Source organism: Arctopsyche grandis, chromosome 3 (genome assembly GCF_051622035.1).
Source record: "Arctopsyche grandis isolate Sample6627 chromosome 3, ASM5162203v2, whole genome shotgun sequence".
Classification (NCBI taxonomy): domain Eukaryota; kingdom Metazoa; phylum Arthropoda; class Insecta; order Trichoptera; family Hydropsychidae; genus Arctopsyche; species Arctopsyche grandis.
In genome coordinates, this window is record NC_135357.1 from 12,890,221 (window position 1) to 12,909,679 (window position 19,459).

Genomic DNA, 19,459 nt, shown 5'->3' on the forward strand with positions numbered 1-19,459 from the left:
ACTGTAAAATTATACACAAAACAATTTCAAAGTGCAAAACAATTCGTAAATATTCGTATTTGAACAATAATAAATAACAGAATTTAAAGATCAAATTTGTTATACATATAAACATAATTTTTAACCAATATGTTGGAATGAAATTTCATTGATTTCCAAACGATTCAATTAACTTCTTAAAAATATTTGGGTACACCTAATGAATATTTTATACGTACGATACATATATAATGTAACATTCACTTTGCAACACAGTAACACATAATAAATGCAAAATATTTATTTTAGATTGGAATATTAGCGATCAAAAATGTCGGGGGAAAAAATAGAGAGCATTTTAATAATACTTGAAGACAGCAGAGGGTTTCTTGATGAACAAAAAGGGTTGTAAAAACTAGCACCTATTTTATGTAAATAGCAAGATTAAATAATGATAAAATCACACGTAACACGAAAAATGCAAAATATTCAGTATGGTAAAGATACAAACAAAATATCTACTATTATAGATACATTTATAATATAATATAATACATATAAAAGATTGAATACAGACTTGAGTATTCATCGTGTAATTTTTTTCTTTATTAAATTACGAAATTTTTGCATATTTTAAGTTTTAATTTTACATAGTTGTGCGATATCAACAAAGGAATCAATGGCATTTATTTATTGGCCAAATCAAACCTTATTCTTATGGTATAAAATTTCATACAAGTAATTATTAATAACAACTTATGACATAGGCATTACAAAAACATTTATTGTGAGACTCAAATTTCATTGTCACTTTAAAAATAATGTGAAAATGTCTTCTATTAGGCCTACTTTACAACAATTTTGAAATAAGTTCATATAAAAAGTAGTGCCAATTTAAAGATTTCATTTGTTTTCCCTAATAGATATTGTGTTTAAATTGTGCACAAATTTGAAAAAGTATAGATAATGCAAGACATCTAGTGAAAATTATTGTGATGGCAAACAGTAATTAGCGTCACCTACCCTGTACGAAATTTGATATTGTTGATGAGAATTTCAATTTGCAATATAATGTAACATATTACAAAATAGAGAACAGTATCAAATTCTTGACAATTCCAATTGCTATATAAAAGTACAAAGATATACTTCACTGTCTAAAGCTAAATGAATCTAATGCACCATAATACCTCTTAACATCTAAAGTAGATTAAAATCAGTCTATGTGTATCAGATAAGAAGGAAGTGTCCAGGAAGTGCTCAGAGATGAAAATAGAAAAATTTCATCGTAGTCGTCGATGGCAGATTATGGCAATACAATACGAGCAATATCGAATACACTACGACGATTCACGACTAATTCACATTTGCTATGAACAAAATCATTACAAACGAACTTTTAAACTCTCCATTCTTTGTTTTATGTGATAGCGAAGATCTGCATACCTGTGTTTTTGGAATATAAATTAGCATTATAAATTTTAAACATATCGTACATGTATAAATGAATGAAAATACCTTTGTTGAATTCTCGCAGCCTCGCGCTCTTCTTCCTTGTGGTACATTTGCAGTATAGCTTCACATTCATGCAAAGACAAATTTAAAAATTGAGCTACTTCCGAGGAAACCTAAAAAAACATAAGTACATAATATGTAAGATAGTAAAATACGATACAAATTTAAGCTCAAGAATAGAAATAGTCATACTTCGCCAGTTTTATCAGCATCCATTAGAAACAATCGTGTGATTTCTTCATGTGGACCTAAAGTAACTCTAACTAATAGTGGATATTCATCATCTCGAAGACGGCGTTGTTCTGAAAAATACAATTCAAATGGAATAACTTTCATTATATAACCAATTAGTGAAGTAAAATTATATATGAGAGATAATGAGAGCCTATAATGCAAATTTTATAAGATATAGTGTGAAAAAGATAAAGTTATAAGCGTTTAAACAATTAGTCTGACAAAATGAGTGGGTGGCGGAAATTCAAACACATAAAGCTACCACACGTCAACGTCTTCAAAATTTTCGCAATCTTAGACGATTCTTTTTCACCATCAAACTATCAGAATCGATTTAAATTTCTATCGGTGACCAAACTGCGCAAAATGGCAAAGTTTCAAACCGATCGGAAGAATGTAGGTATATTGCCTGAACGATCAGCAAAGTGAAACATAGTAAAAATAAAATAAAAATATTGAAATTATTTGAAATAAACGAAAAATATTGCAAAAAAATAATCACCTCCATTATCTCTAACTATAAACAGTGCAAATCTTTGAGCATTGGAGTCCACTTTATACTTGTCCAACATCAGATTTATCACCTCTTGAGTAGAGACGAGAGATGTAACCCACACAGACATAAGACTGCCAAAAGGTGGAGTGAAAAAGGATGTTTCGCGATTGTAGAAATGCCCATTGATAGAGCAACGTCTTTTTAATGCAGCAGCCCTTTGCCTGAAAAATCAGTAACACAATGAATATAGTTATGATCATTTCCACAAATACAACTGTTCAGCGGACAAAAAACACCTCGAATTCTTACCTACGTTTACCAGTTCTCCGTTTAATAGCAGTGGATCCAGTGCGTGAATGAGGTACTCGTCTAACTACTACTTTTCCTTCATTAGGTATCACAATATAATCATCAACAGGATGAGCATAGTTGATAGTTTCATTATCAGAGGCACTATCCTAAAATTTCAAATTGAGGTATGTTACATATATGTTGATTTAAAAGTATATAATAGTAAATAATGTGACGTACTTCGGGAGCAGTTCTGTTAAAATGTTCAGGACCTGAAATAGATCTACTCAATTCATAGTTTTCATTACCAGACGTATTCAAAAGTGCACCAATCCAACTATTGTCCATAGATATAGCTCTATTATAGGCACTTGAATTATTTTTAGGCGGCTGATTTTGGTTTCTTTTATTAATATTTTCTTCATAATTTCTAACTCTTCTTAAAGTACCTCTAGGATGATGATCTTCATTGAAATAGCTGTCAGTACAAATTTCTTCCAGCTTCTTTTCACAGTTTATACTAAAATTGTCTGGATTGTTGGAAACATCACATACATTTATGCTTCGAACCATATCACCGTATAATTTTAAAGAATCGTTAATTTTTTTGGGATCTATAGGCGAATTTGCTTTAAGCGTGTCATCGTTTAATGAACGGCTCATAGCTTCTTTATCAAGCGGCATGAAATTATTTCTATTTATCAGTTTTTTCAAATCGACATCAGAAGACGGTTTTAGTGTTTGATCATCATAGTCACCGATATCCTCTAAGTAACTACTATCACTAATAAGAGATTTTTTACTAGGACTTGACTTTAGAGTAGAGTAGGAAGCTAATGGGGAGTCATCATTGGGAAGTGTTTCAGACTTCGTTTCTTGCGGTGAATCCATACTTGACTGACTATTACTATTAGAAGTTTCCGGTGTGCTTTCTGAATTACTTAGAGATATAGAGTCTGTGGATTCTATACTAGATTGAGAAGGGAGGCATATAGGCATGGTTTGAAACATTTTATCTGATTCGTCAAAAACTCTTTCAACTTGTAACAGATCATCTAATTCATCCCAATTTTTTTGATGAAAATTTAGCTTTGGTGGCAAAGTTGAAGAGTTTACTCCTGGAGCAACAGCAGGAGATGGGGGAGGAGTTAACGTAATAGGAACACTATCGGCAGACTGATGACCACTGTCTGCACTACACTGCGACGAAATCTCTACATTATCACCCTTTTCTGTTTGATCTACGGAAATTCCTGTATCCGAACTGACGTTGGAGATATCTTGAGGAGATAACTAAAAAAAAATGGAAATACTGTATCAATAACTGCAGAATAACTGTAAATCAAAGATAATATAAGAAAAAGACTAACATCACCAGCATTGCCCCGGTCAATTGAATATCTACATGAGTTCCTCTTACGAACGGTAACTACAGTTCTCTGATCATCGTTTTCTTTTAAATGAATAACACCTTTCACACCCCAATGAATTCTTAAGGCACCTTCCAATACCAGTCTTCCGTTAACTTCGCGAGATCTAATCTCTCCACTTCGGCCATCGAAGTATTGGTTAAAAATCTATAATAATTTTAAATATATATCTTTATACTGTTTGTAATCAAACATAGAATAGTCACTTTAAACTGATTTGAATTACCTTGAGTTTTGCTTCCAAATGTGAACGCGGCAGAGCAGAGCCAGGAGTTGCACTTTTCACGGTAGTACCCTTTCGTCCAAAACTCTTATGTGATTCCACTCTTGTTCCATGGCCGAACAGCTGTGGTCCAAACAACGCACCATAACACGGAACATGACAATATGGTACACCTTTATGCTATAAATGAAATTATGGTTACATAATCTACTGGAAAACAATGGAAACAATAAAAGTTTGTTCAATTAAATAATTACTTCAGCGTGTTGTCCAGGATTCAACCGTTTTCCGCATTCTTCACATCGTAAACACTCTGGATGCCAGTCATAACCTAACGATTGCTTTCTTTCAGCTGTAAAAAATATAAAAATGATATAGTGAAGATTCTCAGAGATGAAATTACAGGATGGTATAATCCAGTGGTGTATGAAAAATTAATTTTACGAAAGCGTAATTGAAAAATTCATGTATAAAGAGCGAAGAATCGAATAAATGTATAAATAATAATAAAATTCATTTTAACAAATATCACTTTTTTAATTTTTCATACCACAGCACACCCAACATCAACACAACTGTACGCAACTGGTAAAATCTCAACTGATAATTTTCATAGAAAATATGAAATTCTACACATGTAAACATAATTTCAATTATGATATAATCATACAAATCAATAGAAAATTTGATATTACTAAATATTTCGTATGAGAATATGATATTGAAAATCTTAATAAAACAATCGATAATCGATAATATGAAATTTTTTATATGGCACAACTTGTATTAACAATAAAATTACGAAAACAGATATCTCATGTATTTTTATTTAGTCTTTGTCGTGCAGGCTTTAATAATTTTCAATGTATTGAACAATAACACTAAAATAGTAGAATTCGGTAAATGAATATCTAACATATATGAAAATAGATAAGTCAGTGGCCGGTATAGGGAAGCTAATGAGCTTTTAAGGAAAAGGTAGTGAGAATGACGAGGTTGACCTGTAGGTAGGCAGGATAGCAAGAATGTTAAAAACAGTTAGGCTAAGCTGTGGGGGCTGAAGGGTTCGTAGTTATAACTTCTGGGTTGGAAATTTGATCAGTTCTAACCGAAAAAGACCGGTTTATCGCATTTGTGGCAGCGCCACATCTCCACTGATCTTCGAAGGAGCACCAGCCTAGTAGCCGCACCCGCAACCGCTTTTGACAGCTCACTAACAGCCTTAACAACACACACTACGACCATCTACAGGACAAGTATTTTTACTGCGAACTTCGACGAATTGGGAGAAGCACCATAAAGTTCGTCGTGCAATTATCATTAGCCACTTGGAATAAATTGGCGGTAAATGAACTCATAAAGTAACTATTAAATAATTCCACTGTGTTAATTAATTTTTAAATATTTAAATTTTTAAATTCATACGGTCGATGGTTTTTGTATGATCAATGACTGTGGCATTTTTTTACTACCTGTGGCTGCTATTTAGAAACTGGTTATGGAAAAATTTGTAAATATCGGGTGTAGATATTGGTAGTGTGGACGTAGCCATAGCGACTTGCATTTTAAAGTAAAATAATAAGAGGCTTGTGACATTATTGAATATATTTTATGCCCTCAACAATTTTCTTATTTATAATTAATTGATAGCTATAAATATATGTTGTAAATAAAGGCAAGTACGATGATGCCGTAGGGCAGCACATTTTGAGGAGCGACAAATCGAAGAATAAAAGAAATCAAAAGTTTAGTAATTATATTCCATTTATATTTTAGTTTAGAACTACTAATGTCAATTTAGACAACACTGTATGAAAAAATTAAAACATTTGTGCTTTGAAATAAATTTACGATTTAAAAATTTAGTCCAACTATAATATTGTAGCACGGACGTGTGGAGGGGTTTCTGAGATCGGAGTAAAATTTGCATTAGTAATGGAAGTTTACTGCTGTTCACCCATCGGCCCGTCAGCTTAGCATGACATACAATTTAAAACCGCCTAATATTTATACCCATGAGGTACTCTCCGCATAGAAAGATCATTGGTCGATGGATTACGAGATCTAATTGGTTGCGAGAACGCAAAATTAGGGGATCAGCAGTTGAAAACCAGTGGTTGACGAGCGCCAATCACATAATCTCTACGTTATAATATTGTAACGTAGAGATTAGGTGAGTGGCGCTCGTGGACCGATGGTTTACTAGCGCAGATCACCTGATCTCTCGTTCCCACCAAAATGGCCTCTACGTATGATTGAGCCGTATGCAACGACCAATGGGGTCGTCTTACTCATCGACCAATAGTTTATGTATGTGTGTTGTGCCCAACGGGTATAAATATGGGGCGCTCTCGGCCTGGAAACGATTCCGACCTAGTGCGCCGACGAAAGCGGACGAAAAACGACCTCTACAACCTCCTGCGTCTTTCTCTCCGATTCTGGAAGCCCCCTCTTCACGTCCACGCAACAATATTATAATTATGAAAAACTGTTCGTTTGTATCAATTTTAGAATAGGCGGCATTTTGATTATTGCCTAAGAGTGGCACATATTTTTATTTATTTATTTTAAAGTTCAGACTATTGTGGTATTACAGGAATTGTTAATGCGCCACAATGGTCGAAAAAAGGTTCGGTGATTATTCCGCAAAAATGTAAAGGAGGTTTGTAAAAAGCGATCTCGCGCAAGTCACTAAAATCTCAATCATGGAACATTTGGCACCCAAAATTCCATCAATCGACTTGCGCGAGATCGCATTTTGCGAAATTATCCGTTTACCATTTTTAAAATATTAAATAGCCATTTATTAATTTATCGCCAATTAAATTTAATGCATTTTTTTAAACCAAGTAGATTGTGCGTAATCATTAAAAAAATCATTACTCTCTTACAGTTGTGCAATGCGATTTGAATTGATAAAAAGTGTGCAGATCTGAAACGCAATGATTCTATCTTTGTCTTTTTCTCTTGTTTAGATAAAATTGAGATAGATTAAAAAAATATCGATAGAAAAAATGTTTAAAGATTTAATGTTACAAATAAAATTTTAAAACGAGTCAGAGTCAGACTCATGATATATGATATATTAAAACGACTTTGCATCCCCGATTGACAGTGATATTTTCATTTGTTTTGAATCGGTTGGGTTTTGAGAAGTAAGTTGAGATTTGAATTTGAAATAGTGTGGAGGTCGTAGATGGCGCATGCGCAGACGGCGTGTGGTTGTTTTGAACGTGCCGAGGCCGTGCCGTTGACGTTTGGCGTTTGGCGTTTGGCGTCGCAGATCAGCCGACTCTAACCGTCGTCTCCGTCATCTCCGGCTCCTCCCGAGGGTTCCTCGCTAGGTTGGTGTCATTTGTCGTCAACCGTCACCACCTCCACTTCTTCGTCTACATCTGCATACATCCACTGTTCTCACAACTTAACCACCAACTTTCCCTAACTTTTGTTAAATCTCGTTCACCTTTGCTCTTTATGACTCACCTGTGTATTTATTGTTCGATCGTTATTTAACCGTTTGTGCGCCAAGTTGTATTTCGAGTGTTTCTAAAGTTTTCTTTATATGTTTGAAGTTTCAACATGTAACCTCTGATTTGACACTGTGAACTCAATATTGAAATTGATACATTCTGTTTGTAATAGGATTCTTGTGATTTTTACATGAAAATAAATGTTTTATAAAATAATTTCTTCAAAATTTTATTTAAATACATAATAAATCCTTCTTTGAAAATATAACTTTTATTTACTGAATGTTGGGGTATGAATTCATGTTTGAATATATATATATGTAGATAGGTGAGGGTATTGAATGAAATTATTTTTACTTTATTTTATTTGTTTATTATTTATTATTATTTTTTATGTGATGAAACATTATGGATTTTGACTAACAAATAAAATTAACTCTTATCCTAATCAATATTATTAATATGTTGACAGATGAATTATGGAGAGCTGATAAATCTTCATTCGTAATGTTGAAAAGGTATGCAATTTTTTACCGAGCATGGGTCGATTCGGTTGTAGGTATATGTATAGTTATTTGATTAATTTCTTGTACATTTCTGCAATGTAAACATGTCTCCGTTTGCATTGCAATGGTTATTATCTTCTTGTTCTAAAATTTCATCCGATATTGAATAGTCTGGATTGTAAATAGACTCTTCATGATCTTCTTTCTTAATAATATCGCTCTCTATATGTGTTTCTATTTTATTATTAGTCTCTTCTGGTGGAGATTTTAGTTTGTCAAAATCTAGTTTTGAATTATCGTCCTTTTCAAATTCATTTGAAATGTACTCTGTGAATTGTTCTTTGAAGTATCCGTCAATCAGTTTCCAAACTCCTACGGTGTACCAAAACACTATGCCGATAAATAAAAATCCTCTGAACAACGCTATGAACATTTTGATTTATTTTAAAGGTCTTCTTCACCGTATATAAATTCTTTAATAATACTAATTGCTTTTTGAAATTGCGGCCATGTCATTGTAAGAAACACTATGAGACTATTTCCTATTACAAATAGACGCATCCATTCAACTCCGTCACCAGATTTCAACCAGTTACCAAATCCTCCTTCTTCGTCGTCTAAATCTATAAAGTCTCCTTTTGGATTTTTTGTCTCAGAAGTTTTATTAGATATTGCCACACGCTTCTTACCTGTACTTCCTTTTACAGATTTTGATTTATTCTTCTTCATATTTAAACCTAAAATAATAATAAAAAAAAATTAAATTAATAATGTATTATGTAGTATCTAACATTGTACTAAGTTTGCAAATAATTTTGATTTTAACTATTTTGCTTATATAACATATAAACAAATGCATGATGTAGAAATATGTAGATATATTTATATTTTTAGTATATAAATAATTTATAACTATGGTTTAATTATTGGCAGTGTAATTGTTCCTAAAAGGTTTCAGTTTAATTACTATGTATTATGAAATTATTTTTTATTAATAATGGTAATTCAAAGTGACATTTAAAACTATTCGTATTATAAATATTAATATTAAATCTTTGATTTTTTTTCAAATATTTTTTTATCCAGCGGCATAGCTTCGTGGTTGCGTTAATGCTAACCACTGAGAGGTTGCCGTGTTCGATCCCGTGGATTGACCTTGATTGGAAAGAATTTATTTGGAGTATTATCCGTACTGCTGCTGGCTATTCTTGGATATTTATGATTCCATGTCGATCGTTTCCTATCAGAGTTTGTCAATTTATCTGATTTCATTGTTGAAACGGTTCCTCATCAAATTGTCAAAAACCATCCTACCCACTATGTCAACACTATTCGAATGTGATTTCAAATTTATAATCTACAAAATTTATGTTCATATGTAAATAAATTACAAGCTTAGTAACCATATTTGTCGATCAGGAGCAACCCGATAACGGCATCCTAAAATTTAAAAATTGAGTCCATTGGCTCTGCCGCTTTTCCTAAGTATAAATAAGTTTTTAAAATTTTTTTCTGGAGAACTTTTTGACATTTTGAAATAAACTAGTTATTGTGAAAACTATTTTTTTTGGGTTGCGGTTTATGTAATTTAAGAAAAAATATTTCATATGTGGATTTAATATTTTAAACAAATTTATGGAATTGCTTCATAATATATTATATACTAGTGGTCTTACCCGGCTTCGCTTAATAAAATGTTTAATATTAGACAAGTCATGTTTAAGCTGTTTATATTACAAATACCGAGCGAAGCCGGGTAAAACCACTAGTACATACATAGTCGGTCTCCGTCACGTGCCCGAATGTGAAACGCCCGAAAACGCTAATATCGGAAGGCAAAGATCGAAAATCGAAAGATCAAAAAAAAGGGTGCATGGTAAACGGTACATACTCACTTAATTTGGGCGAGCAGGATACAACAGGAACAAGAGGAACAGGCTTTTCCTCCCGTATTAATGTGCGCGCGCAGAATTTTTATCGTTAACCCAAAGTCATACTTCTTATATTACATGTGCATACATATGTACATACATACATATCAGATATACATAATGTTTTTAATTTTGATATAGATTTTTTTATCTCCTAAACCACTGAAGGGATTGAGTTAAAACTTTAATAGTTTCAGTGAGTTTTATACATATAACGACTAGTGTTGGGCCCGTTGATATTTCAACGGGTGGTTTTGGAAAGGAATTGATTGATGATATTGTCGCTACGGTTTCAGCATGCACAGCTCTTGAGGTCAATTCGCATCGCCCCCTCACTCCACTATCTACCCAAACGTCTGTATCAGTGTACACGTCTTCGTCAGTTGATACGGCGCGATCTCCTGCATTCTTTTGACTTTCTGATTATTTTTGAAATTTCCGTACTAGTACATGCAAAAAACAAACATACTTACATTCCTTTCGGTAATGAATTTTTATTAATTATTTTTAATTTTGTATGTAGTATTATGGCATTAAATTTTTATTTTATTTAAAAAAATATATATTTTCCCATGATGCCATTACGGGTTCTCCCTGAGCGACAACTATGTTATTAAAATTGTAGATATATAAATTTATAGATTATAAATTTAAAATCATATTCAAATAGTGATGACATAATGTGTAGGTTGGTTTTGCTAATTTGATGAGGAACCGTTTCAACAATGACATCAAATATAATAGCAAACTCTGGTAGGAAACGATCGACTTGGAGCTCAAAAATCAAAGTCCGACCAGCAGCATTGCAAAAATAATTGTAATAAATTCCTTTCAATTGAAAACAACACAGGGCTCGAACCCAGGAACATCTCGGTGGTTAGCATTAACCCTTTGAGTGCTGACGTCTTTTCTGTTGTTCTGTTGAAAGCCCGCCACGCTGAAAATTTCGCCAACATTTCCAACTAGAATTATTTAGATATCCAATAGAAAGCAAATATAAAAATTGTAGTTAATCCAAACCCTAGATAACTACCGCCGAGGATTTTGAGTTTTGTAAAGGTCTGTTTCTAGACAAATTTATCTTGCAACAACATAAAATAAACAAAAGAAGTCTATAAATGAATGTATTTTCCCAAAACTAGTTCCATCTTCTTCATTATTGTTAAAATGTAATGCTCACAATCTAAATGCCAAGCCACAATCGAAAATACTCAGCAGTTAGGGATTTCCATCGAAAAATTCTGCTATCGTTATAAATTCAGAAATTCCGGTGTAAACCAGTCTTTGTAAACGTTGACAAATAAATGACATGGAATACATGACCCATGTTCAATGCAATTATTTTCAATGCTACCTGGAAAGGCTTAGTGGGGTAGTATTCTTATTTACTTTGTACACGCTCAAAATACAACGACTGTCGGCGTTTTTCAGGCCCATGGACTTGTTGGGAAAACGCCAATCGGCGCTGGTCAGCATTCAAAGGGTTAACGCAACCGCCGATTTATTTTGCTGATATGTAATCCCCAATGAGCCACAATAGTAAACTAAATCGTATCTACATGGTTCCCGGAAAGATGGACTAAATTGCACTGAATAGTAGCGCAGTTTCGAGAAGTCATAATTTTCAAAGGCACTCAAAAATAACTTACGCAATGGAATTCCACAAAAAAAAGGTTAGCACCCTCAGATAACATCCAAACACCCCCTTGACGCTTTTTTATGGAGTTCTATTGCGTTAATTCTCCTTGAGCATCTTTGAAAGTTTGGATATCTCGTGCATTTTTCCGGTCACAATCTACATGTGTATTATTTATGATTCAATATTTTTTGTTTTGTTTTGTAACTAGTCAATATTCAGAACTAGCTGTATTACCCGGCTTCGCTTGGTATTTGTAATATAAACCGCTTAAATATGACTAATCTAACAGTTAATATTTTATTAAATTTATTTGAATACTTTTATTTTATATAAATTTATTTGAATACTCATTTGTTTTTTTTTTATTAAATTGACTGTCACGAACAAACAAACATACATAGTAAGTCTCTTATAAAAAATTATATGTATACCAGAATCCGGCGTAGAAGAAGAAATGTAACTGATTGTATGCAACTTATCAATATTACCAAGAGTCTGTATAAAGTTAAACATCGTCTAGTTTCCCCAATATCACTCAAATATACTAGCTTTTCGTCTCGGGGACTTTTTTAAGATTATTTTCCATGGGATTTTTTCTATTTTCATTTCGTCGCGCTTTCGCTAAGCTGGCTGTCGGGAAATCCGGCCGCAATAAAAATTCTTCAGAGCGTTGCAACGAGCATTTTTAAAAATATGCCTTCGTCGACTTCGAACGGCATCGAATTTGTATACTTATATAAGTACACACATTTCGGATGCGAAATGAATACTCGATATTTACGACAGCGACGATACACATCGCGATAAAACATTTGTGCGTTTTGAATGTTTTGGCATTGCGGCGCGTTAGGGGATGGTTTTGACAGTGCGTACTTTACATGACGTATGCGTATAGGAAAGTTGCGGCCTTTTAACATATTTCTACGGTTTCGGCGGAGATATGTAGACCCATTTCAATAATTTAACAGCTTCTTTTTCCAACAATACGCCGCCATTCAAAAGTCACGTACAATAGTGTCCCTGCGGTCGAATTGTGCTCCCCTTCGGTCTCTCATTGCCCCGATATTCACCAATGTGTGTGTGTGTGTGTGTGTGTATGTGTGTGCGTTTTAACGCTAACCCATTATGAAAAATATATTCAATAAACTATCAATAGCGAGCTCTGGGCCGTTTTCGTCCGTTCTGCTGTGGAATGCTGGAAATTAATATCCACTTCGATTGTACCATATCTGATATGCGAGACCCAAATGCCTATATGTAGGAATCCTTTACATATCCTGTATTTGTGTATATGTGGGGTCCATCTTTAAAATAGTTTTTTTCGTGGTTTTATTGACGATTATCTTGGCGAAGTTGGAGTAAGATTCGTGTTATCAATTTTTGACCCGCTTATATCGAGTCAATTTTTGAATTCGGATTTCTGATCACTAGAGGTAGGATAGTCACAGTGCTATCCATTGTTCGGCAAACCTTTAACAATGTATTTACAACCTTTGAACAATACACGGCCCCCTCAGGCTCCGGTGACTACTGATCACAATGCCATATTTAATTTGAAAGATGAATTTTTATATTAACCATGTAACCTAAAAGTGTTTTGTTCGATAGTAAATATTGTGAAAACCGAAAAATAATTTATTTACAACATACGGCCGTAGACATAATATGTATATAATGAGAGATAATTGGGGTTATATATGATTGAGTTTCATGTTTTACGAGTATTAAAACCGATAGGACTTTTTTGTCAACTGAGTTTTACCAAAGTCGATACCCATTCCATTGTGATTTTAAGCCAAAATTAGGGGATGTGAAAAATATTGCCGAAATCGTTATTCCGGCTTTCGATAAAAATTGACAAATATACAATCACGACATTAGCTCATTTAATAATATAGGATACGTACTACGATTGACTTAAATTGTGTGTGCATAAAATACTTTTAAATATTTCAGGATTTTTTTCATTTTAATCTGAATTTTTTTTCAATGCAAATCTTAAAATTATATAATTTAACTTGAATCATGTAAAAACATTTAACTTGAATCATCATCTCATTTACAACCGTTCACCATCCACTGCTGGATGTAGGTCTCCTACATGTTTCCACTCTTTGTTTTGCGCAACTCTCATCCATCTCACCCCATACATTTTTTTATAGTTTCATCCACTCATCTTATTTGTGGTCTTCTTTCACCTTTTATACTCTCTCGGGAACCATTCAAGCGCTTATGTATTTTGTATACCTTGAAGTTCATTCTTCAAGCTACATATGTGAGTCGCCCTTCAATCTCTTCACCCTCTCCACTATATCAACTACCCTTGTCATACTTCTCACCCACGTATTTCGTTTCCTATCTCCCTTCGTTATGCCGAGCATACAGCGTTCCATACTTATTTTACTGCATTGGACTTTGGGTAACGATCCATACGTCATCACTGGAAAACAACATTGATCAAAGATCTTTTTCTTCAGTCAAAGTGGCATTTTTCATTTTAAATCGGCGTTCATTCGCCCAAGTGCGTTCCATCTTAATTTCACACGTCTCTATATTTCCTCTTATTTGCTACCGGACATGTATTCAATTTGTCCTAATTTTATATACTTAATAATTAATTCTACTGTTTTATCATCTAATGAAATTTTAACTTGAATAATAATGCATAAATGTCGCCAAATAAAACTGAAATCAAATGTGGAGTTAAACCACCCGGTCACGTTACGCTGAAAGAGTACGCGTTTTCGGATGCTGTGGCTGTTTTCAAAATATTTTCACACACTTTGAATATTTTATTTTCCATAGCACGCGTGGCTAACGTTTTATTTTGGTCTTTTTTTAGGGCAATTTGAAACGTCGGATGTGTAATTGCATTGTCCGAATGCTAAATTAGTGCGTAATTACATACCCGACCCCCGCTGTGCAACTGCTCCCCAATTATTCACAACGACAATCCATCCCTGTTTGCACCTGGTTCCTATATTTTCACTTGTTTAGGGATATTTTATTTCCGAAATAAAATATATACACGTGTATATTTTATTTGTTAAGTTCGGGCTTTGCCAATTACATCTCGAACACGTTCCGATTGCCGATCGGAAGCCATCTCTCGCCGTGCGAAAGTTAACACGCCCTCGTCGGGCGAATTTTAGAAGCCGAGTTCGCTACAGTTTTTGAATACCAATTAGGCGTCTAATTTTAATACATATTCCATGTCGCGTTAATTAATTTAACCGTTAGTATTGACGTGATGTAATTATTCGATGACGAGAGACGGGAGACGCGAATTAAATCGATTATGACGTGGTTAATTTTCACACAGTCATGTGTGTTTCCGTGCGATAAAAGCGTATTGTGCCCAAGTAAGAAACATCAACTCAAAGTTGTCATCCTGTAAACCCTCGGTGACAATGCGTTGTAACTGGGACGTATCTCTCCCATTGTCACCGTACAATTTAGTTAGTTCATAGTTCATATCATATTCCAGCGCCATTAATGCGATTTGTATGCGGAGGCCTGTGCTTCCGATTTGATTCCAAGAATTGCGTACTACGCAGAGAATATATATCTATGTATGTATGTATATTTGTTGAAAAGCTTAGTCGCACCAGCTTGATTTGCCGTGTTTTGTGAAATTTGATAACATATTTATAACCAACCTCACTGGTATTGTCTTTGAAATTCAGTTATACTTAAAGGTAGGCTTAAATTCTACTGTCAGTGATCCGAATTGTACGCAATAGACAAAAAATTATTAATATGTTATTAATTAAAAATTTATATTTCACCGTGATGCTATTACAGGTTGGCCCCGAGCGACGCCTATGGCATTAAACTTGTAACTTTATAGATTACTAGTTGTTTTACCCGGCTTCGCTCAGTATTTGTTATATAAACAGCTTAAACATGGCGAATCTGATAAAAAAATAAAAAAATATTCAACCAATCGAATCGTCGTCATAGAAACTTTGACTTGTTTTCGATGCTCCCAACCAAAAATACTTACATATAAAGTCTCTTTCGAAATTATATATTACATAGATGAATTTGAGATCATTTTCATATAGCGGTGACATGGTGGGTTAGTCATTACGATGAGGAACCGTTTCAACAATGGAATCAGAAAAATTGGCAAACTGTGATAGGAAACGATCGACTTAGAGTCACTAATATCAAAGCCTGACCAGCAGCACTGCAGAAATACTCCGAATAAACTCTGTTTAATTGGGATTAACCCCGGGAACCTCTCGGTGGTTAGTATTTGCGTAATCAGCGAGCTATGCTGCTGGCTTATATATCTGCATTAAAAATGTATAACATGTTATTATAGGGATTCAAGTCTGCTGGCTTAATAATATGTTGTATATTGTAAGAAAAAACTAGATCATGAAAAATTGATCAGTGATCGCTTGAGTTCGAATCAGTCAAAATCTCGAGTTCGAATTTTCGCATGACACAAATCTTCATCTATTGGTATATAGAAAAAGTAAAAATATGTGTACACCGTAACATTGGTCGGATAAGATCGATCACGAAAAATCCAAATATGAAAATTGAGTTCAGAAAGTTGCGTACATAGAGAATTGCGGACACTTAAAAAGTGAATTGTCGATCGAATACACACATACATGATACATATGTACATACATAGTTTTCAAACAAAACCTAACTTGAAGTACATAAACCGAAGTTCATATTTGAACTTATTAGCCAGAACTTACACTGTTCGACACGAAAAATGGTTCAGAGACGAGATATGACTTTTTTCCCACTGTTAATACTATTTTATATTGAGTATTTTCTATTGAAACATGTTTATTGGGATAGTGTTTTGGCCACACTATTTGCATTATAGGCTCTCATTATCTCTCATATATATATATTTTTACTTCACTTATAGATTAATATATAATGAATGCTATGTAAATATGTTTTTTGAACACACTTTTTTTAAAATCATTGGAAACTGTATTTGTGACCAATAAATAACTTTTAAATAAAGAAATAGTAAATAAAATTTATGGATTATTTTTTGTCGGATGAAAATACGCCCTTTTATTATAACTGGTGCGAATCGTGATGTAAAATACGCCTCCACTAGGTATAAACAGTATATGTATGTAGTATGTATATCGGAGTTGTGCAAATAAATGGCGAGACTTGAAGCATTCTTTTATTTTTAAACGTCATTGTGTCTGTCGTAGCTACGGCATTCATATCGTAGCTGCGTAGATTTTCCTACGTCAAATTGAGAGAGACTGTATTTGGGAATCTTTTGTCGGACAAAAGGGGTCATCTGTAATAAAGTTAAAACGTCCTGTCCATTATTTAATGATATTTTTAGTTCTTAGAGGACAGTGGCGAAAACAACTACAGTCCCTGACCAGAATATTACGCCACCCCTCTCGAGATGCGTTTGGGTAAATTTGTCACAGTCGTAAATAACTCATTATGGGAACTTTTGGCCTCATTTTTTTTGTGATCTTATCCTTAAATGCAACTCTATTCACTTGCAAAAAATATCGGTGGATTATCCCTCAAAAGGTCTTCAAAAACAAAAGAAAGATGTTTGAAATCGGTTTGCGTCTGAATTTTGTTCAATATTGACGTGCGTTTCCGTTAAAATCATTCATTATTTTGTGAAAAGCACTGTGTTTTTTTCTCTTTTACTGCAACTTTATCATATTTCTAAGGTAAGTTGGTATTTAATATCTCGAAATTTTACTTTGTTTTATGATTTAAATTGCTTGTAAAACTTTTATTGGATTTTTTTAGATGGGTAGAAAATCAGATCTTTCTAAAGAAAAAATTGCAAGCATTACATCATTATTAAATACAGGAAAGTTTTCTCCAAACAAAATCGCGACAATGGAGGGTGTTAGTAGGGCGTCTATTAGAAAAATAAAACAAAATCTGGAGACTGATTGCGTCCCCACACTCAATCGGCGAGCTAGTAGTGGTACTAAAAAAAAATTGGCCCTCGTGTGGATCGAAAAATCGCCAGGCTTGTTTCCAAGAATCGATTTATTATAAAAAAAAATATTCAACAACAATTAAAGGACGAAAACGTGAAATATCTACTTCAACAATACGACGTCGTTTTTTAATTTACACGTCTCTTCAAGCATTTATAGAATTTTCACTAAAAATATTCCGATTTGTGTCTACCAAACATTATTATGAACTATTTTTTTGTTGTTAAAATAACACATTTATATACAAATAGCTGAACCTGGCATGCGTTGCAATGCCACAATAACGCATGGAATTTCCGTTCCCGTTCCCGTTCTCGTTCCCGTTCCCATTTGTTGGAATAAAAACGCAGGCAGCGAAAACGTTGATCGCGACGCGAAAACACTTGAAATTATAGCGTTGCAATGACACTCATTCCCGTTTTTGGGCGATTTTTTTTCACAGTAATCTTCCCGGACATGCATACAACAAATCCTGAAAGTTCCATCGTAATCAGTTCAGTGGTTTAGGAGCCTATTCGAGGCACACATACAGACATTCATTTTTATATACTATGTATATAGATAGAGTGTTTGAGTACAAATATGGCAAGGGACTCGACTCGCGAAACGATTCCGTCAGAATAAACCAGTGTAGAGCGCGCGGAAACAAACAACCTTAGAATGTTACATTCTCGATCAGTTGTTCGACAAATCATTCAAAGATTTAGATTTGAATACAAACAAGATGTTATTAAGAAATGTAGGCAGGCTGCTTGGGTTATTCCTGCTAGTTCAAAAATTCAAGACAGATTATTATAATTCAAAAATTTAAAGCCCGCTTTAAAGGTCAAATAATTCGACCCTAAAAGCCCTCAACATGAGGCCACCTCCCAACGAATACAATCTGAGAGACATTAAAAAATTAGAAATATTTATTTTAATTTACATAAAATAATCCACAATATGTCCATACCTAGTCCTCTGTTTTAAAAGTCACTTCACGCCAATGATTCGTTTTATATGTATTGTGATTTGTGTGCATTTACTATGGATACATTTACATTTCATGTATATGGAACACGTCCATAGACAATGTACTGACAATTTTCTGTATAGATATAAATGGTCCTTGTTGCAAAAATATACTGACTATTATCTGCATGGGTGATATCGCGAATTAAATGTCAGCTAAGGCACAATTGTATGACGAATAAACGAGCTGCGAAATGCACTCTCGCTCCAAATAGCACAGTTTCATTCTGAACAAATTCAAATATCGATAAAATTACGTATTAGTTTGTTACATACCATTCTGAATATGTACATATGTATTTGACCTTTTCCGACGAATTCGAAAATGTGACTTATTTCGCAAATGGAAATGCGAACGATTTTCGTGCGTCCTCGCACGCTCCACTGCAGAAATTAATGACGACCGTCGATGCGAACTCATTCGACGTACGTCTGATCCCCGCTGGCTCTCAAAGTGCGTGTCCCTTTAATTAATAATAGATAATTGGGTGTTAGTTATGCACATAATTCGAGATGAGATTGTTGCGCTTTCTCCGCATGGCGGGAGTCCACTTTACCGCGTACATTTTTATCGTATATTTTTCGCACGTCTTTTTCACGCTTAATATATTTTCCTCGTCAGTCGCATGCATTATGTATGCCTTCGTTGGACCGCTTTCAACCTGTATTTACTTGTGTTTTCTTTTCAACTAGGAAAAGTTTAGCGAACGGGAGAATTCATTTTCGTCAGTGTCTTTGTGGTGTCAATTATCTTATTTT

At 33.9% G+C, this 19,459-nt stretch overlaps 2 protein-coding genes across 4 annotated transcripts in view; one reads left to right on the forward strand and one right to left on the reverse strand.

Moving 5' to 3' along the window:
- Positions 1-589: 589 nt before the first annotated feature.
- On the reverse strand, positions 590-5,422 carry Rassf (Ras association family member). Its single transcript, XM_077446695.1, has 10 exons — positions 5,278-5,422; positions 4,426-4,520; positions 4,172-4,348; positions 3,886-4,092; positions 2,756-3,808; positions 2,534-2,682; positions 2,231-2,445; positions 1,687-1,796; positions 1,498-1,607; positions 590-1,425 (listed from the first exon to the last, which is right to left on the reverse strand). Exons 1-10 carry the CDS (start codon positions 5,411-5,413, stop codon positions 1,365-1,367), a joined length of 2,313 nt encoding a protein of 770 aa, XP_077302821.1. The 5' UTR covers positions 5,414-5,422; the 3' UTR covers positions 590-1,364.
- A 1,953-nt stretch (positions 5,423-7,375) lies between these two features.
- Positions 7,376-19,459, forward strand: part of LOC143923099 (tyrosine-protein phosphatase non-receptor type 13-like) — a 197,344-nt gene continuing 185,260 nt past the window's right edge. For 2 of the 3 annotated variants that reach the window (XM_077446606.1, XM_077446607.1), the window contains exons 1-2: positions 7,376-7,512; positions 8,111-8,156. In XM_077446606.1, the coding sequence (XP_077302732.1) occupies positions 8,146-8,156 (11 nt within the window). In that variant the 5' untranslated portion in view covers positions 7,376-7,512; positions 8,111-8,145. The remainder of the gene's footprint in view (positions 7,513-8,110; positions 8,157-19,459) is intronic. The other variant, XM_077446608.1, reaches the window with a different exon arrangement.

What these genes read in the sequence shown, in the direction of transcription:
- Rassf (XM_077446695.1), bottom strand. Translation starts at nt 5,413, where the DNA reads ATGGTCGTAGTGTGTGTTGTTAAGGCTGTTAGTGAGCTGTCAAAAGCG. An exon ending in CGATAAACCGGTCTTTTTCG is followed by an intron (nt 4,521 to 5,277) that starts GTTAGAACTGAT and finishes TATTTTTTACAG; the next exon opens with CTGAAAGAAAGCAATCGTTA. An exon ending in GCTGCGAGAATTCAACAAAG is followed by an intron (nt 1,426 to 1,497) that starts GTATTTTCATTC and finishes CCAAAAACACAG; the next exon opens with GTATGCAGATCTTCGCTATC.